This window comes from Rhea pennata, chromosome Z (genome assembly GCF_028389875.1).
Source record: "Rhea pennata isolate bPtePen1 chromosome Z, bPtePen1.pri, whole genome shotgun sequence".
Lineage (NCBI taxonomy): Eukaryota > Metazoa > Chordata > Aves > Rheiformes > Rheidae > Rhea > Rhea pennata.
Window position 1 is genome coordinate 70,495,947 of NC_084702.1, and position 24,483 is coordinate 70,520,429.

The 24,483-nt window shown below is 65.5% G+C and overlaps 2 protein-coding genes across 7 annotated transcripts; both read right to left on the reverse strand.

The window, feature by feature from the left end:
* Positions 1-707: 707 nt before the first annotated feature.
* LOC134153339 (gamma-secretase subunit Aph-1b-like) lies at positions 708-8,739 on the reverse strand. The gene is made up of 7 exons (XM_062599454.1): positions 8,521-8,739; positions 6,524-6,694; positions 3,317-3,390; positions 2,966-3,088; positions 2,460-2,587; positions 1,952-2,075; positions 708-1,694 (listed from the first exon to the last, which is right to left on the reverse strand). The coding sequence occupies exons 1-7, from the start codon at positions 8,631-8,633 to the stop codon at positions 1,657-1,659; spliced, it is 771 nt and encodes a 256-aa protein (XP_062455438.1). The 5' UTR covers positions 8,634-8,739; the 3' UTR covers positions 708-1,656.
* A 1,403-nt stretch (positions 8,740-10,142) lies between these two features.
* TPM2 (tropomyosin 2) lies at positions 10,143-23,303 on the reverse strand. Of its 6 annotated transcripts, none has more exons than XM_062600306.1 (9): positions 23,130-23,303; positions 21,744-21,869; positions 16,586-16,719; positions 15,471-15,588; positions 15,246-15,316; positions 14,875-14,950; positions 14,112-14,174; positions 13,735-13,804; positions 10,143-10,446 (listed from the first exon to the last, which is right to left on the reverse strand). In XM_062600306.1, exons 1-9 carry the CDS (start codon positions 23,241-23,243, stop codon positions 10,364-10,366), a joined length of 855 nt encoding a protein of 284 aa, XP_062456290.1. In that variant the 5' UTR covers positions 23,244-23,303; the 3' UTR covers positions 10,143-10,363. The 6 variants fall into 6 exon arrangements, with proteins under 6 accessions (XP_062456290.1, XP_062456291.1, XP_062456294.1 ...); XM_062600308.1 differs by lacking the exon at positions 10,143-10,446 and adding an exon at positions 11,658-11,804; XM_062600309.1 differs by lacking the exon at positions 10,143-10,446 and adding an exon at positions 13,119-13,292.
* Positions 23,304-24,483: the final 1,180 nt, after the last annotated feature.

The following is a 24,483-nucleotide window of genomic DNA, read 5'->3' on the forward strand; positions in this document are numbered from 1 at the left end:
CCAGGGTTGGTAGGCTCAAAGAAATGCAGAGTTGAAGGTGGCAGGCTCAGTGCTTCCTCCTTGGCCAGCCCCAGCCCTGCTGCCCCCACCTCGCTCCCCTCTGGGTGTGCTGTAGGCTCTTGTAGAGCTTTTCCTCAAGGGGCTAGTGCCTCCCTCCTTTCCTACTGCCCTGAAGGCCAAACCTTGGAGCGGTCCAGCTTGCTCCACAGCCAAGAGAAATGTATTGGGCTGAGGCGAGGGAAGGAACGTGCTGGTCTCCAACTCCAAGCAGGCTCCCTGCCAAAGGCAGCTGCTGCCCCCTGTGAAAGCATGGCTGGGAAAAGGGCTGAGGAGTGGAAAAGCTCAGGGCCTAGCCCATGTTAGGAGGGACAGAGCAGGAGCAAGGCTTCAAGGCAGTTGTGGGAGCACTATAGAGCAGAACCAGGTCTGCCTTCCACAAAAAAACCCAAAGCTCCTCCAGTTCCTTGGCCGTTGGAAGGACAAAACTGTATCACATAGCTAAAGCCACCCTTGGGTCCTCTGCCATGAGCACAGCTGCCTAGCAGGTAGCACCTGGCACTGGCATGCAGGAGACACTGGCTCTGCAGGCGAGTCCACAGCTGCAACTCTGCTGTGCTAGCTCCCCGTCCAGTCACACCCGGGGGAGCTGCTGCTACCGCGTGCTTGCACCCTGCCCACGGAAGGTACCACTGGCAGCCACACGCAACTCCAGTCACGTATGGTACTTTTCTTTATTGGTATAAAAGCCCACTGTGGACAAAACCACATTCTCAGCCCTGAGCCTGATGGCAATTTCTACCTCCCAGTCCTGTAGCACATCCTCAGGGCTGATGCCCATCTGAAAAAAATCCCCCTCCAACCCTAGGAGAGGGCAATGATCCCACTGGAATGGTCCCCTGACCTCCCCTTCCCACCCCAACCCCAAGCTGTGCTAGCACCTGAGCCTGAGCCCTCAGCCACTCTGCAGCCAGGTCCACGTTTGCCAGACATTGCAGGAACCATCTGCCCAAACCCTCCTCCTGCCCCAGGTAGCTTCAGCTCCCTCCTACCCCCTACGCCAGCGGTGCCCTGCACCTTACCACCATCCTCCCCTGCCCTTTTGCTACCCATGCTGGGATGTCAGCTCACTGCAGCTACCGCAGTCCAGCACCAGGGCCACATCTCCCAGCGCAGCAAGCCTGGGCAAAGAGGTGGGGAAAGTAGCACCACAGCATTTGGCCCCAGCCCAGGGCATGACAGTGTTCTGCAAGGCTGCTTCCTCCACCCCAGGGGAGGAGGAGGAGCGTTTTCCTCCAGCACTGGGGACAGCACATCTTCTGTGGAGGGGGCAGAAGCAATGGGTTTCTTGGCCTCAGGCAGTCCAAGGTAACATCTTTCCCAGGGCCTTCAGTTGCAGCATGACAGGGCCAGCAAAGCCGAGTCCCCCAAAGAGGGTTGTTCCGTGGGGGGCTCCCAAAGGGGCAGAGGAGCGAACCAGCCCCGGCGATGACGATCTGCTGGCTGCTGCAGCGGGACCGGAGCGCCTGCCCTGCAGGGCCTGGCCGGTGTCCGCCATTCCAGGAGAAAATATATTGCAGAGAAGGTGACGGCCACTCTCGCCGACAGAACGGAGGGGAGGGCAAGGGGCAGCTGGGGACAGGAACATCCTACAGGGCCTCAGGATCCTGGCTGGGGGCTGCCTCCACTCTGTAAACCTACAGGAACAAAGAGAGGGGTCAGTTTTCACCCAATTTCTTACCCCATCCATTTCTCGTAGGAAAGGCAACAACTCAGCTAAGGCCCCAAACTGCAGAGTTCCCTAACCCATCTGTGGTAGTGAAGAGGATCACATCCTCGCTCCAGCCTCTGACTAAGACAACCCCAACTCCCAGCACTGGCCCAGTTCCTCCCAGTAGCCCAGAAGGGACCAGCCCAGCCAGCTACCAAGTCCCCGTTACAGAGCAGGACTTACAGAGCAGGAAACGACGCACGTTCTGGGCAGATCCCCCTGAGAGCAGGTAAGCCCAGGTGGCGGCGATAGCCATCAGCACATAGGAGGGCACCAGGCTGCCCACGTACAAGGGGTTGCAAAACGTCTGAGGAAGAGAGGCAGGATAGGGAAGGGGTGAGCAGGCGGGAGGGGGATCTCCCAAGCCCTGGCCTTTGGACACAGCCATCATCATGTCTTGCTCCTCTCTCTTCCCCTTCGCGCAGCAGTTCTGGTGGGGCGTTGCGATGGGGTGGGCACACATGGCAGCATCTCAGCTCCACAAGCCGGTGGAGTACCAGGGCAGGGAAAACCAGCTGCAGCCATTTGCCTTTGTCAAGGGCCCATCCCATGTGGGGCTGGATGCAAGTACCCAAACACCAGCAGCTTTGCTGGTGTCAAAGGCTGTTCCTCCTTGGGCATGGGGACCAACACACACCAAAGCCATCTCTGAATACAGGCCCCTGGCACAAGCCTTTGCTCCGATACTCACTGATCCCGAAACAGCAAGGTGCATGACAACGACAGCCGCAATCTCCCACCAGCGCCGGTTCTCACAGCCGTGGAAAAAGAGGATTCCCCAGAAGGTGTGAAGGAAAATCAGCACCATGGTCATAAAGGCTGCAGGGAGCAGCAGAGAGGGCAGTCACAGGAGAGTCACCCGCCCCAACCTGCCAGCTTAGGCTGGGTGGAGAAGAGCCAGGCCAGGAAAGAGGAGTGGTGGCTGAACTAGCAAGCACATGGGCACACCCTGAGTGTGGGATTGGGGACAGGAGCAAGGAGGGTAGCAGAGCACAGAGAAAAGGGTTTTGCACAGACTGATGTTGCAGGTGGGAGCTCTAAGGGGCTAAAAGGGGGGTATGGAGAATGGTAACAAAGTGCAGGATGAAGGGGAGAGGACTGAGGGCTAAGCCTATCACTCATGGGGCTGCACACCTCCATGACGGGGTGCAGTGGAGGTGGTGGACACATGGGAGAAGGGTCAGGCCTGCCACTCACCTGAGGTCAGGAAGTAGAGCTGTGAGTCCCCATAGATCCCCACAGTGCCAGGCCCTAGTGCGTCTGCCAGGAGATTGATCATGGAGAAGGCACCGCTCATGAGCCCAAAGCCCACACCAGCCACTGCCAGGACAGAGACACTATAAGGCCTTGAGCTCATGGCTCCTGCAGCCTCCCAGGGCCACCCACGCCCAGACATCCCCCAGTCCCTCTAGACACCAGCCTGCTTCAGCATGAGAAACCTCCCTTTCCTCTTGGCAAGAGGCCCAGCGCTGCCCTATGGCCCAGGTTCACCCTGTGGGGCCACCTCTGGCTCCACATTTAGGGTGTCCCGCTCTACCTGCCACTCACCATATGCCATTTGCTGGATGGAAATCGGGGAGCAGCCATCTTCGCTGAGGGCCACCAGCCCTTCAATAGCCTTCCTGCGGAGGGAAGAGCATGTTGGCGCACAGCACAGAACAGCACGGCACGGCTGTAGCACCAAGGACTAACTGGGCAGCGAGCCAAGATTTTATCCTGCACCAACCCACCCTCTTCATAATCTTGCAGAAGGAAGGGTGCAGGTCTCTGTCAGACACCTGACTTCATGCTCAGTGACACTAAGACTGATTGATTGATTGACTGGCAATTTGCCTATCACCAGAACACAGCAATAAACATTTATGACTTGGCTGATGAATCTCAGCAAGGAGTGCCGACTGAGGGCATTGGGATCAGCACTCCCGTGTGTTCCCATTACTGAACTGGCAGCAGCTGTGAAAACCACCATGGAGAGTATCTGTGGGACCTCCCTAATTGCCTGACAAACCATGCACAAAAAGCCATACATTAGCGAAGCCAAACACAAATATTTTCCACATAGGAAGATGAATGAAAACCAACCCTACAGACCAAGTGTAGGGGAAAGCAGAGTGCTGTGGGCAAAATGGGCAGCATCCCTGCACGAGGCTGCAGAGGACAGTACTGATACAGAGACAGGAGGTACACACCCACGAAACCGCACCCGGTCTTTGCATTTGTATTTTTAGAAGATGTCAAAAAAATAGGGAGGGTGCAGAGAAGAGCTCAAAGAGATAGAAAAACTGCTTTGGAGGAGCGACTGGGAGCCTGGCTTGACAAATTTTATCAGCTCTGGTGGGTAAGAAGAAATACCAAAAGCCTCTTCAGCCTGGAGGAAGAAAGCAGCACTAGCAACACTAGAATTTGCTGGACTTCTGCAGAATAAACACAATGCTATATATACACGTTGCAGAGAGTAATCCATGGATCTCTGCTACCCTCTGCCTTCCTGGCGACAGCAATGCCTTGCTGTAGTGAATGGTGTGAACTCACATACCAACCACTGGCTGAACAACTGGCGCTGCTCCTACAGACACCCCTACCAGAGCCCAGACCTCTCCCAAGCCCCTTGTCCCAAGGCTATCACTCTCTCCCTGCCCTTCTCTTGTTCCCAGCTCTTCCTGTATGCTTACTCCCTGCACGGCACTATGACTAGGGAATGGTTGTGCGCAGCCAGCCGGCAAGGCAAGGATCGCAGGGATCCCGGCGCCGCCTCCCTCTGTCCAGCTCCACAGGCTGCCCTGGGCAGTGTCTGCCTGTCCCAAAGCACCGGCGCAGCACACAGCCTGCAACGCGCGCTCAGCCCCGCAGGCAGCAGGGATCCCTGCACTCCCGCCCGGCAGCACCCAGGAAGGCAGAGATTTTCTGAGGCTGGGCCTAGACTTTGTCCTGGGCTGGACAGGATGCCGGGCATGGGGCAGAGGCAGTTACCGATAGCGATGCACCACCCAAGCAACAACGCCGCCGCACTGCCAGACTGACTGTCCTAGGCTCCAGCGGGCTCTCCTGCCGCAGGAGGGAGGCTGAGGTCACACCGGAGGCTCGTCACTGGGGGGCTGAGCCCAGGTGTGGCCTCTGTAATGGGGCACGGAGGATGCAGCATCAGGAGTCAGGGCTTGCTTTGGTGAGATGCTGTGCTCCAGCACGCCTTGCTGGCAGTCCTGCTCCCCCACCTCCGGCAGATTCACTGGCTGCCACTACCACCCTGGGGCTCTTTATCTCAGTCCTGGAGCTGGGCACAGAGCAGCTGGCAGGGCAGCCCTGGCTCAGGATCCAACCCAAAGGGGACGTGCCTGCAGGAGAAGCTAGGCCCTGAGGGCTGGCCTTCCCGTCACAGACATACAGGGCAGAGCCAGGAGGCTCTGGGGAAGACTCTAGGCTATTTAACACCCAAGTGCAGGTTGCTGGAACAGCTCCTGCTGGCCTTGACACCTGCAAAGAAGCTTTCCTACTTAAGGAAGGGGCAAAGCAATTCCTAGCAGAACAGCTCATATCTCTGAGCCAGATGGGGCAGAAACTCCCATGAAAACCCAGTCCTAAGGCTCCTCTCCCTGCCCCAGGGACACACGGCGTTGCAGGCATGGTCCTCCAACGGTGCTGCCCTGACTCCCAGCTACACAGAGCTGACCCTGACCAGGAAGCCTGGCCTCTGACCTGATGGTGAGGGACAATCCCCAAGTCCCCTCAGAACATCCAGAATTAATGTTTCTCAGTCAAGGCTCAGGGGAAACAAACCACTCCAGCCATGTTATCACTATCCCTCAGGATAGTGATATCCCCTCAGGAGGGGAGTCATCAAAGCATCTTGAACCTGACACCCAAACCTGAAGGTGACAGAGCTGTAGGCACTGCTGTGGGTCTCTCTCCCACAGGCAACACTATTACACAATTCACTGCCACTTCCCTAGGCCTGAGCCATTTAGCTCTGATGATAACACAGGGTGTAACACTGGCTTGCAAACAATGTAACATTGTACCAGCCAAGACACGCTCCTCGGAAGAGGCAGAGCCCTGAAATCACCTTCAGGCTGTTCCTGCTGAAGCAAGGAAAAAGACATCTCTAAGAAAAGAACAAGACTTGCTGGAACGTGGGGGTAGATCCACATCCCTTCTTCATCCACACAGCACAGCAGTTTTCCTGTCTGGCAACCCACAGGCATTTGTCCAAGCTATGGGAGCACTCTTGAATCTAGTCAAAACAGCCTGCTGGGAAGGCAGGACAGAAAAGATACTACACATCCTGTAACAGCTTAAAGTCACAGACTCCCTGCCCTGAATTAAAGGAGACAATGTCAGACAGTTCAGGCATCAGTTCTCCAGACCTCAGAGTGACTTTTCTCCTCTACCAGAGCTACACTCGATGTTAATGGACTGACCTAGCTTTGACACAGAGATTTTAGCTATAAGAGTCTTAGTCTCCTAAAAAAATGCTGTCTGAGAACCTGAGCAGAGCACAGGCGCAGGATGCAGAGAGAAGCAGCAGAGGAAGGGCAATACCACCCCATCCCCAGATTCCAGGACCAGCCCAGGACTCACTGAGGCCCAGGGTAAATTCAAGCTGCCTCTCCGGGTATGGCCATGGGGCTCCAAAGGACATCCGAGCAGACAGGAAGCACTGACATCCTCTGGCCAAGCCACAGTGAGATGGCAAACCCAGAACCAGCTGGGTCACAGGAGACCCTCCCACTCATGCCAGGCTAATGCTATGTCCCTTACCTGAGCAGTTTGTAGTACAGAAACCGGAAGGCCTCCTGCAGCAGCACAGAAAACATCACCCCAAATATCAAGAGCCCCTTCTGCAATGGTTCATCATTGGGGTCACTGGCTTTTACAGCGATAAACCAGATCAGGGAGGAGAGCAGCAGTGAGACCAGCCAGAAAAAAGCCCTGAAAGAGAGAGAGAGAGGCTGCTAAACAAAGAGCATTTGCTCTGGACTTCAAGGAGGTAATTTCTGCCTCAGGCAAAAGATCTTCTTTATGTGTCCAAGCAGTGCAGACAGTGCCTGGTGGTGGGCAGACACAGCTGGTGTACATCTGCGGAGATCCCTGGCTTTGCACCATGTGAGAAGGTGTCTGGGCTGGGGATAACCACTGTCCTGTGCCACGAGGCTCCTGTCAGGTCCAATACATACTTTCTGCTGCAGGCCTAAGTTGAGTGGAGACTATATTCCCTGCGTGCTCCAGGCAGGACTGCTAGAAAACAGCAAGTGTCTTCCTCCACAAGGCTAGGTTTGTCCTTCCAGGAGGCCAGTCCTGCGCTGTAAGGCATGCTTTACACCAGGCAAGTACACAAAAAATTCTCGAACACAGTGCTTTGCACACAGGCCCCAGGGGCCGGACAGGTTGTACCTCGGCCTGGACAAAGACCTGGGCCGAGAGCCTGCTCCTCGCTGCCCCGACCCGGTTGTCCTGCCTCCGCGGTGCTCAGCTGTAACGCTGCCAGGCCACACAGACGCACTGACCTGGTTCCCTGCTGCCCTCTGTCCTCCCAGGGACTGCCCCGTGGCCAAGCACGGACACGAAGGACTCCCAGCATGACTGTGCTTGGCAGCACAGGCCCCAGGGAAGCAGAGGCACATGGCATGGCACCCCGCCACCTCCCCGCCTGGGTCACCAGTGAGGTCCTCAGGTGTCACCCAAACCTCAGGAACGGGCCGTGCCTCTCCTGTGCTCATGGCACAGCAGAGCCCCCACTGCAAGAGATGATGTCCCCATGGCAGGGATCATGGGCAGGAGATTCCCAGGGCCAATCCCAGCTCAGGAAGGGACACCCCAACCTAAGGGTCTTGCCCACCCGCCCAGCAGCAGGGCGTGCACCGACCTCGCGTCCACCACCGCACCCAGCAGCGGCACCAGCCACACGCGCAGTCGGGCTCAGAGCCATCTAGCACAGCGTGCCCACGGCCTGCGATGCACCGGTGCCCACCTGCAGCCAGCCTGCATGCCCGGTGGCTGTGCCAGCACTGGTGCCATGCCTGTGCTACCGCCACGCCAGCACCGGCACCGTCCCCACAAGGTACCAGTACCGGTGTTTTGCTTGTGCCTTTGCCGAGGTGTCTCACCTGTGTCAGTGCTGGTACCAGGCTGTGCCTGTGCCCTCTGTGACTGCCGGTACTGGTGCCACACCAGTACTGCTGCCCCTCCTGTGCTGCTACCAATGCTGACAGCAATACTAGTACTTTGCCTGCACCCAGTAGGTGCCTCCAGCACCAGCACCTCTGTCGTGCTTATACTGGCACCAGTGCTGTCCTGGTGCTCGTGCCAGCACCGTGCCCATTCTGCTAGTGGTACTAGGGCTGGGCTTGCACCCCTTGTGCTCCTGTTCTACCTGCACCAAGACAGGCACCAGCACCACACTGATACCGGCACCAGCGCCATGCCTGTGCTGACAGTGGCACCAGTGCTGTGCCGGCCCCCTTCTGTGTTGGTACCGATACTGGCAGCAGCCCCCTGCCACGCGCAGTGGTATCGGCACCACTGCTGTGCCGGTGCTGCCAGTACCGGCACCAGCACCCCCAGCGTGGGCGCTGCCATGCCATGCCCCGGCTGGTTACCAGTACTGGCACCGGTGCCCGAGCCGCCGCCACGCCCGGGCTGGTCCCGGCCCGGGTGCCGGCGCCCCTGCGGTGGCTGTGGCCGGGGCCGGGCGGGCGGCGGCAGCGCGGCGCCGGGCCGCGGGGGCCCCGGGCGGGGCGCGGCGGGGCGGGACTGACCCGGCGATGAGGATGATGATGCGCAGCGGGTCGCGGGCGATGGTGAAGAGGAAGAGGCCGAGCGCCGGCCCGAAGGCGATGAAGGTGCACCCGAAGAAGACGGCGAGCGTCATGGCGCCGCCGCGGCCCGGAGCGGCCCGGACGGGACGGGACGGGACGGGACCGCTCCGCTCCGCTCGGCCCGGCCCGGCCCGGCCCGGCCCCGCCGCGCCCGCCGCCCTTCCGGGACCGCCGTGACGTCAGCCCGCCGCCGCATGCGCGCTGCGCCGCCGCCGGAAGCGCAGCGCCGGGGGCGTGGCCAGGCGGCGGGGGCGTGGCCAGGCGGCGGGGGCGTGGCCAGGCGGCGGGGGCGTGGCCAGGCGGCCGCATCGCCGGGGCGGGCGGGGAGCGCCGCCGGGGAAGCGCCGCCGGGGCCGCGGCGGGGCGGGAGCGCGGGCGGTCGGGCTTTCCGCGGCCCGGAAGGAGGCAGCGCCCTGTAAAACCGCCGCGGGGCAGCGAGCGGCTCCAAACCCCCCCGGGCTGCCCGGGGCCCCGGGAGGGGAGACGTGCCGTGGGGTGGCCGAGCACCCTGCGCGCCGCGGGAGCGCCGGGATGCGGTGTGCAGAGCCGCGGAGCAGAGCCGGGCCTGGGCGGGGAGCGGAGTGCGGCCGCACCTGGGCAGGAAGGAGGTGGGAAGGTCTCACCCCGCGCCTTTCCTGAGCTGCGAGCGGTGCAGCGAGTGAAGGAAAGCGGATGGCCGGAGCGATCGCTGCCAGCCGCCCGGCTCGCCCGGGGGTCGGCGTGACTCCTGCCGGTGTTTCCCGGCGGCTGGAGGCTCTGCTTGTAGAGGGACATCCGCCTGCTGGCCCGGGACACCGGCGCTCGGCGCTGGTCGTGGAGGGGCCCCAACCAGAGGGCAGAACGGGATCGGGTCTCCCGGGCATCTCCAGGGGAGCCGCCTCCCTTTCTCGGTGTCAGCGAGGAGACACATCCTGTCACTCTTTATCTAAGGGAAAAAGGAACAGACCGGGAGGAAACTCCCTGAGCGCTTCAGGGACGCCTGCTGTACTACCGTCTGCTAGTTTAGATTAGGCAGCTGTCCCCGAGGGGGGGTTCAGTGCCTGGCAATGGGAAATACAACCAGTTTGCAGGGTAAGCAGCTAACTGCAGACCTGAAGACACTGACAAGCAATAGCACGCGCACGTGTGTGGACGCACACCGGTTTACGTGCTTAGACTGTGACTTCAGCCTGAACCGTGCAGCAGGCTCCACAGAGAGGTCAGTGCCTGCATGGCTTCCCAAGTGCCAGGCAGGTAACGTGGCGGTTGTGGTAGGGGACACACTAGTGAGGTATCAGTGTGCACCTGGTCGAAGGGTGGTCAGTTTGGACTTTGAGTTTCCTTTCTTAAGGCTGTGCATCACGCATGTGCCAAGGAAGAGCTGGAAATGTGGGAACGCAGCCCAAACTACGCACATCATCACTCCCAGCCCTCCAAGGCCGAGGTGGGCATCCAACTGCACTACCCACCCCATAGCAAGGTCCAGAGCCTCCGTGAGATCAAGGCAGGGAGATTCCCCCCCTCCCCAAACCCACATCTCCTAGTGTCCATACACACCCACAAGGACTAAGCATACTCATCCATCTTGTCAAACTGCTTTAATATTTGAACATGAAGACAGGACAGAGCCATTCTGGCTGTGCACAGACAAGACACCCTTGAGCCACGGTGTAAGGCTGCAGGGTTTCCCTTCTCAATGGATGCGTGGATTTGGCCAAGATGCAGTTCAGCTGATGACGTCCAGAGCATGCCAGTGGGGTGCAAGTGTGGGGTAGGGAAGAGGGACGGGAGCTCCCCAGGCAGCTCAGAGGTTGTTCAGCTCCAACAAGGTCTGGTCCAGGACCTGGTGGATGCCAACGTTCTCCTCTTTGGCACTGGCCAGACTCTCTGTGAACACAAGGGGGACACAGCCACACGCAGCCAGTCACACGCACGTGGACACAGGCCAACCACACCCAGGCACAGACAGACCCACGCACACGACACCAAGCACAGACACACGCACACAAATGGACATCTCAGTACGGCAACAGCATCCAGCAGAGTGGGACCTCCCTGCGGAGCAGAGTCCGCGCAAGCAGCCCTGGTGCCGGCAGGGATGAGCCCACTCGCTCAGGGACATGCTAGGGTGGCCAGGCCAGCCAGGCCAGTCTCTGGGGCCAGGCGATCCCTGCTCTTCGGCCTCTCTCATCCTCCTGCCGCACCCCGCGGCCCCAGGCACGCTCAGCGGCCGGCTGCGTGACGCAGCCTTGCGCAGCCCCGCGATTTCCACAAAACGGCCTACCCCGGGTCTTCACTACTGCGGCTGGCTGGCTACAGACACGTGTGCGAACCCTTGGCCAGAGAAAGAGGAGAAGCAGTGCCTGCTTCGTAAGCCAGCGGTGCTCCGTGAGGAACAGGAGTGAGACAGCAGCCCAGGAGGACGGGCGGAGGGACAGCACAGAGAAAGAGCAGAGCTGATGTGGCTGCGGGGACAAGCTCCGCCGGCCAGAGCCTCCCCGGCTCTCGCTTCCCAACTGCATCCTCCTCCTCCTTCGAGAGACGGGGCTGGGACCTTGAGCTCTGCTGGCCAGGCCCCTGCACTGCTACCCCAGCCTCATCTCCCAGAGCTCCCAGCCGGGCTCTGCCCCCTCCCCGGGCCTGGCGCAGCGGGGGGCTGCCTGGGCCCCAGCTCTGTCCCCCCTGCTCGGAGGGCAGTCCTCCCTGCGCTGTTTGGGATGACCGGAGTACCGAGGAAGAGGCTGGGCCCCCCGGGCCCTGCGAGGATGGGAGGAAGGCAGCAATACACAGGCCACCGCGTCCCTCCCTGGCGGGGCCAAGCTGATGCCAAGGGACGGCCATCACGACATGGGTGTCCCAGGACATTGCGAAAACCCTCCTTCCTCCCCCGGGGAAAACAGATCAGCTATGGAGGGGCTGAGCAGGGAGCTACCCCGGGGCGGGAGGCCGCGGCCCGGCCGTCCCTGCTCCGCGCACCACTTAGCTGCAGCGGCGAGGGAGCAGCGACCGCCAGCCCCGACCCAGGCTGGCCGCAACGGGGCCGGGGAGCAGCCGGGGCCCGGAGCGCCCCGCGCGCGGCCCGGGGTGGGGGGGATGGGGAGCGGAGCGCGCAGCAGCCCCGCGGTCGCGGGCTGCGCGGTGGGAGCAGGCGTGGGCTGCGGCAGCTCAGTTGTTAAGTTCGGTAAGGATGACCCGCAGTTCGTTAGTGAGAACACGGTTTTTCTCGGCCTCCTGCCTTGAGCGCTCTAGAGAAAATGAAGACATCAGCGCAGCAGAGGGGAAGAGAGAGAGAAAGAAGAGTTAGCGAAAAGAGACAGCACTCCCCAGCAAGAGACCGCGGTGGAAACCCTGCAGCGGCGGTGGCCCAGCGGGCAGCGGGGACGAGCTGGGGAGATGGCAGGTCCCAGGGCAGGGACAGGGCCTTGGGCCCATCTGCTTGGGGAAGGGGTGGAGGGGCAGGGTATGATGCCGAGGAAGGAGGAGGTGGAGGATGATCCACTGAAGCTGGGACCCTTTGAGGGCCGGGAATCGCCACTGAAGGATCAGGTCAGCCCCTCCGGCAGGGAAGGGCGATGCGAGAGATGCCAGGGCTGCGACGCTGCTGTTTGCAGGCAACGTCTTAGAGCGTCACTGGGGAAGGGACTGGACCGGGTCTAACCCTACTGCAGGCCACGAGAGTGATGGAGAGCAGGACTTGGAAGGAGGCAAAAGATGAGGAAAGCGGTGCCCGAGAGCCGGAGGGGTGCGGAGGGCCGACGGCCCCAGGCGCAGGCCCAAAGGGCCCGGCCGGCTCGGCCTCGCCGCTCGGCGCCGCTCTCGGGGCTCCCCCACCTGAGGAGGTCCCGGCGGCGCCGCGGCTGCGAGCTGCGTGCAAACACCTCCTGCCGCCCGGCTGCCGGCACCCGCGTGAGACAGGCAGGAAATGAGGGATGAGAGTGGAAAACCAGAGCGGCATGAAGAAAACAAAGGAGAAACGGAGGAGAGGAAACGCTTTATTGAGACCAACCCGGAGGGACAGAACAGAACAGAAAAAAAGAGTCATGAAATGCAAACTGAACAGCGATGTGCAGAGGACAGGCGGGAGGCAGGGGGGAGGGCGGGAGCAGGGGCTGCCTGCCTGCCTGGGGGGGGCTGCTCGGGGCCGAGCCCTCCTGCCCACTCTGCCGTGGGGGCTGCTGCACCCCCCCCCCCCCCGTAGCAACCCCGTGCCTCGGAGGGTGGCGCCGGGGCGGCTTCGCTGCGAGGATCGTTGCGGGGGGGCAGGCTGCCCCCCCACCCCCCATCCCCGGTCCTGGAGGTCGTTTGCAGCACTGGGACCCCCACCCCGCTCCCCAGCGCCAGTGGGAGCCAAGGAGCACGAGGCTGGAGCGAAGCGATCCTCGGCCCAGGTCTGCCCCGCCACGGCTCCCGGCCCGTCACGGCTCCCGGCCCGCCGCGGGAAGCACCTGCGCTCTGCCCGGGCCCGCGCAGCACATTCCCAAAAGCAGCTAGTCCTCCGCCTCCCCCCCGAAGAGGGGCGGCCTGGGGCTGGCTCCCGGCGCCGCGGAGGGGCAGAGCAGGGCCGGGGGGCAGGAGGAGCTGGGGGGCAGGCAGGGCAGGCGAGCGGTGGGCGGGTGGGGGGGTGGAGCGGTGCCGGCGGCCGGCGGGGGCTCAGAGGGAGGTGATGTCGTTCAGCGCGTTGTCCAGCTCCTCGCTGATGGCTTTGTACTTCATCTTCTGTGCGTACACCTCGTCTGCGGGCGGGGGGCGAGCGGGGGGCGGCGGAGCAGCGCGGGGGGCGGGCGGCACGCGGGGCGAGAGAGCGGCGGTGAGCGGGGGGGCCGCGGTGGGAGCGTGCGCGCGCAGCGCCGTGCGCCGTTTGTGCATGGCGGTGGTGGTGGTGGTGGTGGTGGTGGAGGGGGGTTTGTGTGGGGGGGCAGCAGGTGGTCCCGGTGCGGGGTTGGGGGGGGTGGGGGTGGAGATGACAGCCCCCCCAGCAGCTCTTCATCCCCGCGGCATCGCAGCCTTCCCCATCCCGGCCACCCGCGACCGCCCCGCGGCCCGGGCTGCCTGCGGGGTGCTTCGCGCTCCCCCCCCCGGCTGTGCCACGGGGGGCACAGCCGCCGCAGGGCCCCCCCAGGCCTTCCCAGGCCGCCTGCGCTCCCCCACGAGCGAGGGCAGGTGAGGAAATTTTACCTTCTAAGTCATCGATGGTTTTCTCCAGCTTCGCCACAGACCGCTCGGCAAACTCTGCTCGGGTCTCGGCCTGCAGGAGCACAGGGCGGAGGGGACGAGCTGCAGGCCCGCGCCGCGCGGCAGAGGCGCCGTCCGGATCCCCGCCAGCCGACCGCGGCTCCAAGCACGCGAGCCGCAGCCCGCGCACATCCCGGGAGCGGGACAACAGGTCCGCGTCCCCGGCGGGCCGAAGCGGGACGCGCGCGGTGCGGCCGCAGCGGCCGAAAAGAGGAGGGGGCCGCGGGCGCGAAGGGCAGGCTCCGCGGCCCGGAGCCGGGGGGCAGCGGGGCGGCAGCGAGACCCTGCCCCAAGGTGAGACCCTGCCCCAAGTCCCTTACCTCCTTCAGTTTTTCCCCTAGGAGCTTGATCTCCTCCTCGTACTTGTCCTCCTTGGTGGAGTACTGCGAAGAGAGACGGCGCCGTGAGCCACGCGGCGCGGCGGCGGCTGCGTGTCGCCCCGGCCCCCCGCCGGCCCCCCGCCCGGCTGGCCCCTCTCCCGGCCCCAGCTCAGCCAGCTCCTACCTTGTCAGCTTGGGCCTCCAGGGACTTCAAGTTGTTGGTGACAATTTTCAGCTCTTCCTCTAGGTCACCACATTTACTACATCCCAAGCAGGGGCCATCAGGTGGGGGAGTGGGGACAGGGGCGGGCGAAGGACAGAGAGGAGCCGACAGAGCAGGTGCGGAGAGGGAGGCAAGAAAGAAAGAGAGAGAACGAGTTGAGAAAGGGGGGAAAAAAAACAGCCAGCGCAGACGGAAGAGGAGCAGAGGCACGGTGGCGGCGAGCGGCGGCTGCTGGGACGCGTCCGTTCCTCGCGGCTCCTCGGCGCGGCCGCCCGGCAGCCGGGCTCCCGCTCCGGGAGGCGAAGCGGGGCCGGAGGAGCGGAGGAAGGGGGCAGACGGCGCGGGGCCGCGGCCTGGCGCCGTCCCCGGGGCGCGGGCCGCAGCGCGCGGGGCCGGGCGGAGGGGTGGCGAGGCCGGGGCCGAGGCAGCGGCAGCGGCGCAGAGAGGAGAGGAGAGGAGAGAGGCGGCTCGCGGGCTTGGAGAGACGGAGGCGGAGAGCGAGGGGCTGCCGCGCGGCTCCCCGCTCGCCCGCCGCAGTACCTCTTCCTCTGAGGCCATGAGGGATTTGAGAGTCTGGTCCATGGTCCGCAGCTCTTCTTCCAACTGTCTCACTCGGCTGGGGGTGGGAAGAGGGGGCACCCCGGGGCGGGGGGGCCGAGCAGAGAACAGGGTCAAGCGCGCTCCGGGCTGGCCAGCTGGCCCCCGTCCCCGCTGCGGACCGCGCCGTGCCGTGCTGTGCCGCGCCGTGCCGTGCCGTGCCGAGCCGAGCCACGCCGGAGCGGAGGGGATGTCCCTGAGCCCGCGCGGGAGCGCGGCGCCTGCGGGGTGGGGGTGTGCTGGGGGGCCGGGGGGGGGTTGCCGGGGTTGGGGCTGCGGCGGGGCGCCCCGCCGCCGCCAGCGCCGCCACTCACCTCTCCGCCACCTCGGCCCGCTCCTCCGAGCGCTCCAGCTCTCCCTCGAGGACCACCAGCTTGCGGGCGACCTGGAGCAGCAAGAGGCGCGCGTCAGCCCCGGCAGGCCGGGAGGCAAGGTGCAGGGGGGCAGATGGAGTGGCTGGGGCCACCAGGGCCACCAGGGCCACCGGGGTGCACGGGCAGTGGGCAGGGGACAGGGCGGGCGCGGGAAGCTGCACTCACCTCCTCGTACTTGCGGTCGGCCTCTTCGGCTATGTGCTTCGCCTCCTTCAGCTGCATTTCCTGGAGCTCCATCTTCTCCTCGTCCTTCATGGCCCTGTTCTCGATGACCTTCATGCCTCTGAGGAATGTCCAAGCCAGAAGATGTCATTGCCATGGCTGATGGCCCATGCTCCGCGCCTGCCACCCACGTCCCAACCCGCTGTCCTGCTGCTCTGGAGATGAGGGACATTGCCCGGGGACACCAGCATGTGCCGGCCACCCTGTGTGTTAGGGTCGTGCCGGGGTGCTGATGGAGCTGGCCCCAAGGCCACCCCGCGGCCACCTCCCAGAGCGAGGATCCCAGTGCTGGAGGGACACTGCGGCGGGGGGCGGGGGAGCCGTCCGTGCTGCCTGGACGGGTCAATGCAAAACACTTCGCTAGCCCAGCTGTACTGATCGCCGAGGAAACATGTCACATCAGGAACACGATGACATGTTTGGGCACCAGGCAGCTCCTGGGCAGTGGCTGCTAGACCCATAAAACCTCCATGCCCTCCACCTGCATCGCTTTGGCTTGGGAGGCGAGATTACTGCGAGCAGCTGCGCCGTGGCCACCGGAGGATGGGGAAACACCCTCCGCAGTGGTCTTTTGAACAAGGCTGCTCCACTGCTCCGGCTACTAAAAGCCAACCTCAGTTCCTCGGTGCCAGGAGCTCCGCCCGGGCTGCGGCTCAGCCCTCGAGTGGAGGCGTCTGCTCCGGGGTGGAAAACAGGCTTCAGCTACCGCCTGATATTTGTGAGCATCAGACCACATTTTTCAAGAGTGCCCGGGAAATTTCAGAGAACGCACTTCTTTGGGGACCTTCCCAGTGCCGTGGCCTCGCTCCCTCCCTTCGGGGTTTGCAGGAAGACTGACACAACCCCCTGAAGGTCATTTGAGAAAAACGGGGTGCTGAGGGAGGCGGGTTTGCCCTCGCAGCGTGGGGCTGGCAGTCCTCGCAGGGCAGCGCCCCGCCGGTGGCCTGCCTGCCCCCCAGACCCGAGCCCCAGATCCCCCTGAATCCCCGGGGCGACACCCAGCACGAAGGGGGCTGCCGGCGACCCAGGGTGCCCCGACCCGGCACTCCCCGGCGCACCTCTCGCTCTCATCAGCCGCCTTCTCGGCCTCCTCCAGCTTCTGCAGGGCGGTGGCCAGGCGCTCCTGGGCTCGGTCCAGCTCCTCCTCCACCAGCTGGATGCGGCGGTTCAGAGAAGCCACTTCGGCCTCGGCCTGGGGGGGAGAAGAAACGCCGCGGTCACCCCTGGCCGGGAAGGGCCGAGAGATGCCCACGCCGCACGGCGCCAGCCACCGAGCGTGGCCGGTGCCCGGGCGAGATGGTGCGAGCCGCTGCCGCCGCGGCGGGGAGGGCGGCAGCCTGGCCCCCCGGCGCTCCGGGCTGCGGCGCGGGGACGGCCCGGGCAGCCGGCTGCCGCCCGGACATCCGCCCCGCACCAGCCCCCCGCCCCGCGGAGCCCTTCGCTCGCCCGCGCTGACGAGTCCCGGCGGCTAATTACAAGTTGCGCGTCGATGTATATGCGCACGTGCGCAGCGTTTTCTGCCGTCGCACAGCCCCCCCGTGCCGGGATCCCGGCCGGTATCACCGAGCACCGGTATCACCCCAGCCGGTATCGCCCCCGCCGGCGCATCCCGGCCCCCGGCGCTCCGGCGGGCCCCCGCGCGGCTCCCGGGACGTGCTCCCGCGGGGACGGCGGTCGGGGTCTGCGGAGCGGCGAGTAAAGGCGCAGGACCGCCCCGCGCGGGCTCGCTCCCGAAAGGGGGAGCGGAGCCGCTCGCGGGTTTCCTGTTGGCGGAGGCGGCAGCGGCGCGGGGCGGGAGGCTCTCCGCCGGGACGCCCTCCCCGGCCCGCGCCCAGCGCGCCGGGCGGCCGAGCCCCCGCTCACGCCCGGCGCCGCGCCGGGGGCACCCGCCCCGCGGCGCCAGGCAGGGGGGCCGCCAGCCCCGTGACGGGGCGGGGGGCAGCCGTGTTGGTTAATGATTAATTAAATTTTTTCTCCTCCCCTCCCAGGGTGTGTATGGGGCGGAGGGGGGGCAGGCGGCCCCGAAGTGGGTCAGGGCGCTGCCCGGCCGGACGCGCGGGAACATGAGCTCTCGCAGTGGCAGCGCGCGGCGAGCGGGGAAGGCGATCCGCCGCCGCAGGAAGGGGCCATTTCCTCCGCGCGCGGCCCCGGCGAGCGCGGCCCCGGCACCGCACCCGCCCGCGCCGCCCCCGCTATCGGCAGGATGTCGGAGCAGAGGAGGAGGCATCGGAAAGAAAAACAAAACCAAACCAAACCAAACAAAACAAAAAAAAAAACCCCAAGCCGGGAATGAGCCGAAGCCTGGAAATGCCGCCCTGCTGGCAGCGGGTCCCCGCGGGGGACGTTCCCGGGAGCCGGCGGCTCCGCGGCTGCTCTGGCACCGGGACCGCGGAGCCCGCTGGAAGCCGGGCAAGGGCCCAGCCGCGGGATGCTTTGTGCAGCGCCGAGGCTGCAGACGGAGCCTCTCCCGGGACCGGCCCGAGCCCGAGAGCCTCCGTGCCGCGCGCGCCCGGGCTCTCCTGCTGCTGGCCGCACGCCTCGGCGGGGATGCGCGGGCGCCGGAGCGCGCCCGGCCGCGGGCAGCCCGCCCGGCTGGCGGCCCCGGCGCTGGCCTTACCCGCTCCCGGGCCTGCCGCTCGGCATCGGCCTCGCGCTGCAGGTGCTCGGCGCGCTCCTCCGCCTCGTCGGCCACCTGCTGCAGGCTCTGGATCTTCTTCTTGACGGCGTCGATGGAGCTGATGCCGGCCATGGCCCCGTGGCGGCGGCGGCGGAGCGCAGGGCAGGCCGCGCCGCGGAGCCCTTTGTGGATCCGCGCTGGCTCGGGCAGGAAGCGCTCAGGCAGCGGCCGCTCCCGCCGCCCGCCCTGCCTCCATCCCTTCCTGCTCCTCCTCCTCCTCCTCCTCCTCCTCCTCCTCCTCCTCCTCCTCTAGCTGCCACAGACCCAACCAGACCTGGGCCTGCAACGGTCCCCCGGTCAGGGTGCAGGCTGCTCCCTCATGCGTGGCACACCGGCCCCCCCCACCCCCGGGCAGGCTGCGTGATGCCCCCCCCCAAGCAGGGTGCATGATGCCCCCTCCCCAGGCAGGGTGCACGATGCCCCCTTGGGCAGGGTGCATGATGCCCCCCCCCTCCAGGCAGGGTGCATGATGCCCCCCACCAGAGCAGGGTGCACGATGCCCCCCTCTCCAGGCAGGGTGCACGATGCCCCCCCCTTCCAGGCAGGGTGCATGATGTCCTCCACCGGAGCAGGGTGCATGATGCCCCCTCCCCAGGCAGGGTGCATGATGCCCCCCCTCCAGGCAGGGTGCACGATGCCTCCCCAAGGCAAGGCACAAGGTGCTCTCTTTGGGCGGGTCCATGATTCCTCCCTGGGCAGGGGGCACGGTGCCCCCAGGCAGGGCACAAGGTGCCCCCACGGCAGGGTGCACCGTGCCCCCACCAGAGCACGCGCCTGGTCTGGGCACCTGGTGCCACCCAGCTCCACCAGCCGGGTGGGAAAGAGCCCAGGCAGGTCTTCTCCAGGGGGGAAGGCACCGGGGGAGCCGCAGGGGCCCAGGCGCGCCCCAAACTCTGTCGCCCGCCCCCAGGCTCTGCAGGGCAGGGGAGGCACTTGGCCTTTTGCCCACGGGGGCTGTGGGCGATTCCCCGAGTGCCGGGGGGCAGAGCCCGCTCTGGGGCAGCCCCCCGGGGACCAGAGCCCGGAGCCTGGTCCCCAGGGGCCATCCCGCTCGCCCGGGCAGGGCACCGGCCTGCAGCACCCTGGGGACCCGCAGGGCCCTGGGTGCCGGGGGCCTGGCGGCGGCCGGGTGCATGCGGCAATGGCCCCACCCAGGGATGCAGTCACTTCCCAGCAGAGCCCGTTCCCTCCCACTGGCTCGGGGAATCGCCAAATAAGAGCAAAGTCGCAGCCTGGGAAAGCGCCGGGGCGGGAACTCGGGTGAAGCCTTGGGGATCACGGCCTGGGAATGCCGGCGCTCGCATTTCCGTGGGCGCTCGCTGCGGCACGCCAGCCCCGCGCAGGGCACCGGGGCCGGGCGGCCGGCGGATACCGCGACCCGCCGCATCTCCCCTTAGAGGCTGCACCGCCTCTAACGCCCGCCGGCCCCGGGCCTTCAGCCTGCGCTGCGCCTCGAGGAGCCGACAGCAGCGCTCTCCCCGTGGAGGAGGCACCACTTAGCGCTGTCAGCACGTTCAGCTCCCTGCCGCGGAGCCCTGGCGGCTCCCAGCGTCCCGCACCCGGGGCTCCCGGGCGGCCTCCCCCGGGCGCCCGGCAGCCCCTGTGCCACGGGAGTGCTTGCCCGCACGTGCTTGGACCCCAGATGCTCTCCCAAGCCTGCATTTTGAATTTTCTTCTCCCCTTTGCCCTGCCTCCCCCTCTGGACCCTTCTCTCGAAAGGGTCCGGGGCTCCCGGGCCTCTGCCTCACCGGATGGGCCTCCCTTTTCCAAAGCCCGGGAGACTTTCCGAGCAGCTGTGAACCCTGAGCAGGGCAACACCCTCCCTGCCACTGCGTAGCCCGGTGCGACCTGCACGCTCTGTGCGCTCATCCCCACAGCCGACATCTTCCTGGAGCCGGCGCCTGCCCGTCCTCCTAGCTCTGTGCCTGGGAGTCTCACATCGCGCCCAGCGGGACCGCACACCAGGCTCGCCTGGACCCAGGCTCACGCGCACCCGCTCAGCCCAGCGCAGCCCCAGCGCAGCCACCCTGCCCAGCTCGGGGCAGCCAGGGTAAACGCGCCTTTCCGGAGGATCTCCACTGCTTTACTATCTAATCAAACCGGGGTGAGCCCCAAAGCTCAACAAGCAAAGCCGGAGCTTTCCCAGGATGAACTCCTGCAAGCTCCTGCCGTGCGGGTGAGCCCGGCCCCGGCGGGGCTCAGGCGTTGGCACCGGCGGCGCGCGGGCCACAGCCCGGCAGGCTGCGCGTTTTGCAGGCAGGGTTGCGCGTCCCGGGGCACCCCTTTCCCTCAGCCGACCGTGCACGGGGTGTGGAGCGGGGCTCGGATGGAGACAGCACAGCGCGGGCACCGGCTCAGCCCCGCCGCAGGTGACCCTGTGCCTGAGCAGGACACGGCCAGTCCGGGCCACGGCCGCCTCCTTGCCCTGGGGCCACCCTGCCTGCCTGCTCCTTCGCTGCGTCTTTTGGAGTCCCGGAGGAGCCAGTCGCCCCAAGGACTCCTGCTCCCACTGCTCGTCCTTGTCTGCTCTCCCCTGTCCTTGGTGGCACCTTGGAGATTTGACGCATCTCCCCCATTTAGCTCCCTAAACCAGCTGGGATTGAATTTTTCGTTCTCAGTCCTAAAAAGCCTGGCCCTGCCCCTGCTGGCCACGCTCCAGACAGCTCCCCTTTAGCTTCTCCTCCAGTTTCCAGGGTTGGCTTTCATCAGAGAAGGACTGGCTATCGAAAGGAGGATTTATTTATAGGGTGTCAAATACCCTGTGTGGCACCGCAGGTCGTTACAGCCCGCTCCGCTCCCCGCGGCCGGGCACAGCTGTTCCACCCTTCAGCCCGGGCTGGCACAGGCCGATTCCGACACCTTCCTATCATCTCCCCGGTGGGATCCATTTCTCAGGAGAAAGACCAGGCACAGCACTAAATAAAACTCTTCCTGGCCGTGCCCTTCCCAGGGTGCAGGGCTGCACACCGGCCCCCGAAGGGGCGGCCCCGGGCGCCCCCAGCATCCTTCCCCGCAACCGGTGCGTGCTGCTGCCCCGGCCGCCGGCCGTGGCGAGAGCTGCTCCTATTTCTCCTCTCCTCTTTGCTTTCCTGCAGCAGCCCAACAAGAGCCACGGTGCTTTCACTACACCCGTACCGGAGGTGCGCACCCAGTTGTGCACCCAGAGAACGGTGCCCCAGCTCGGGACGCTTGTCCCCGTCGGGCTCGGGGCGCAGGCAGCGCCGCGGGGGCTGAGCGCGAGCCGGGCTGGTGGCGGCTCCGCTCCGCCGACGAAGCTCCGGCAGAGCCGGGCGGCACCGACCGCACGAGCGGCACAGCGACCGCCGTGCCCCCCGCGCGCCTCCGCCACGCGGCCGGCCCCGGGCCGGTCCCTGCCCAGCATCCGCCGCGGTTCAGCCCGGTTCAGGGTCGGCGTCCCAGGAATGGGATCCTGCCAGTCTTCCCTACAGAAGCTTTCCATATAAGGCTCCCCTCTTCCTCTGCCACCCCCCCCGGCCTGGTGCGCATGCAGGGGAGGGGTTGCTGGCCAGCCTACGTACGTCTGTAGCTTTCTTCTCTGCCTGTTCCAGCTTCTCCTGTGCCTCCTTGACGGATTCGGAGTACTTCTCCACCTCATCCTCCGTGCCCTTCAGCTTCTTCTGCAGGCCCTGCTGTTCCTCCTCCAGCTGGGGAAGGGATGGGAGCACGAGGGTCAGGGGGGCCGGATAAGGCTGGAGGTCTCGAGGGGACTGGCAGTACCCACAGGGCTGGAGGGGGGCAGCCACCCTCGTCCCAGGGTGGCACAGACCAGGGTGGCACAGTAAGGGAGCACACGGACATGATTACTCCATCAGCTGTGGAACTGCAGGTCCTTGGGGACCACCAGGGTTCCCAGAGCGGAGCAGAATCCAGCATCCCTGAGCCTGACGGGGATGAGGAGTTGGTGGCCTCCTCACCCTGCTAGGGGCTACTGAGGTGCCACCTGGGGGACACAGCACCAGAGAGCACTGAGATCTCCCTCTCCATGCATCTGGGATGGGAGCACATTGTCCCAAAGGTCTCCGTGGGAGAGGGATAAGGAGGTGGGAGGCAGAGATGAGATGGCCCTGAGGTGTCCCACCGAGGCATGGCCTGGCATCCAGGGGGGACTGAAGCAAGTGGCGGGGCAGCAGGCTGGAGCACAGGTCCCCAGGGCTGGGCACTGATTAGGATAGGGGTCCCCATTGCTGTACACCCAGTGGGCTGAGGTCCTCAGGGGTGGACACCATGAGGAGTGAGATCTCCAGAACTGGCTACCCTGTGGGGTGAGGTCCCTGACAGTGGGCACCCCTATGGCAGTGGTCTCCCAGGTTGGACACCCAGTGGGCTGAGGTCTTCAGGACTGGACACCAGGAGTGGTGAGGACCCCAGGGTTGAATACTGGGAGGGGTGAGGTTCCAGGACTGGACACCCCTTAGGGTGAGATCCCCAGCGTTGGACATTCGGAAAGGTGAGGTCCCCAGGGCTGGGAACACAGCAGGACAAGGTGCTGAAGGGGGGGTGTATTCCTAAGGTAGTGGTTCCCAGAGTTCAACTCCCAACGGGGTGAGGTCCCCACAGCTGGACATGCATCAGGGTGAAGTCCCTGGGGCTGCGCACCCATTGGGGTGAGGTTCCTAAGGCTGAACATTCGTTGGGGTGAGGTTCCCAGGGCTGGACACCCGCCAGGGTGAGGTCCCAGGGCTGGAAACCCATCGGGGTGAGGTCCTAGGGCTGGACACCCCGACGGGTGAGGTTCCCAGGGCTCTACACCCATTGGGGTGAGGTTCTCAGGGTAGGACACCCATCAGGGTGAAGCTCCCAGGGCTGGGCACCCTGCATAGTGAGGTCCCCAGCAGTGGGCACCCCTAAGGCCGGGGTCCCCAGGCCACGTCGGGGGTGGGGTGGGGGCATCGCGGGGAGCCCACCTGCTTGCAGCGGTCCTCCGCCTGCTTCTTGTCGGCCTCCGCCTGCTCGGCTCGGTCGATGGCGTTCTCCTTGTCCAGTTTCAGCATCTGCATCTTCTTCTTGATGGCCTCCATGGCGGCGGGGCGGCGGGGCGCGGGCGCGGGGCGCGGGGCGGCAGTGGCGGCGGCGGCTCTGCGCCCCCCGCCGCGCCGCGCCGCCTAAGAGCCGGGGAGGGGCCGCGCCGGCGGGGCCGCCCCCGCGCCGCCCCCGCCGCCCGCCAGCACCTTGTAGGGACAGGCCCGGGCCAGGGCGGCCAGCGGCCGGGGAGCAGCGCCCGGGGGGGCGGCCCCGCGCCGCCGCCCCCCGGCCCCCGGCCCCAGCGGGCTGCGCTGGGGACACCTCGGGGGCGCTGCGCTGGGGGCGCCTCGGTGACATGGTGCTGGGGTCTCCTCGGGGGCGCTGCGCTGAGGACACCTCGGTGACATGGTGCTGGGGTCTCCTCGGGGGCGCTGTGCTGAGGTCTCCTCTGGGGCGCTGTGCTGGGGACACCTCGGTGACATGGTGCTGGGGTCTCCTCGGGGGCGCTGTGCTGGGGACACCTCGGGGGCGCTGTGCTGGGGACACCTCGGTGACATGATGCTGGGGTCTCCTCGGGGGCGCTGCGCTGGGGACACCTCGGTGACATGGTGCTGGGGACACCTCGGGGGCGCTGCGCTGGGGAAACCTTGGTGACATGGTGCTGGGGACCCGTCAGTGGGGCTGTGCTGGGGACATCTCGGGGGTGCTGCGCTAGGGACACCTTGGTTACATGGTCCTGGGGACCCCTCAGTGGGGCTGCACTGGGGACACCTTGGTGGCATGGTGCTGGGGACACCTTGGTGGCACTCTCCTGGGGACACTTTGGGGGCGCTGCGCTGCAGACACCTCGGGGGCATGGCACTGCAGACACCTCGGAGGGGCTGCTCTGGGGACACCTTGGTGGTATGGTGCTGCGGACACCCCGCCGGCTCTGAGTGAAGGGCATTCCCGTGGCACTGTGCTGGGGACAGCTCGGTGGCACCGCACTAGGGCCACCCTAGTGACACTGGGTTAAGGGCACGGTGGTGGCACTGCACTAGGGCTTACCCCGGTGACACCACCTCGGTGGCACCGCACTAGGGGCACCCCGGTGACCGTGGGCTAGGGGCAGCTTTGTGGCCCTGTGCTGGGGCACATCCGAGGCCTGCGGCTGACATGGGGACACCCACATTGCTGCATCGGGGACACCGGAGACCCCGCTCCATCTGAGCATCCCACCTCTGCAGGGCTGCTGGCGCCTCCGGCACCGCCGCGGCCCCACCGGCCGCTTCCCGGCCCGGTTTGGGTGCCGCTTCG

Excerpts from the sequence above, each read along its gene's own strand:
- LOC134153339 (XM_062599454.1), bottom strand. The coding sequence starts at position 8,633 with ATGACGCTCGCCGTCTTCTTCGGGTGCACCTTCATCGCCTTCGGGCCG. Across the intron at positions 3,391-6,523 it reads CTGTACTACAAACTGCTCAG|GAAGGCTATTGAAGGGCTGG; the intron begins GTAAGGGACATA and ends TTCCCTCCGCAG. Across the intron at positions 1,695-1,951 it reads CGTGCGTCGTTTCCTGCTCT|GTTTACAGAGTGGAGGCAGC; the intron begins GTAAGTCCTGCT and ends TTGTTCCTGTAG.
- TPM2 (XM_062600306.1), bottom strand. The coding sequence starts at position 23,243 with ATGGAGGCCATCAAGAAGAAGATGCAGATGCTGAAACTGGACAAGGAG. Across the intron at positions 16,720-21,743 it reads CAGAGAAGAAAGCTACAGAC|GCCGAGGCCGAAGTGGCTTC; the intron begins GTACGTAGGCTG and ends TCTCCCCCCCAG. Across the intron at positions 14,175-14,874 it reads TCATGGCCTCAGAGGAAGAG|TACTCCACCAAGGAGGACAA; the intron begins GTACTGCGGCGG and ends CTCTCTTCGCAG.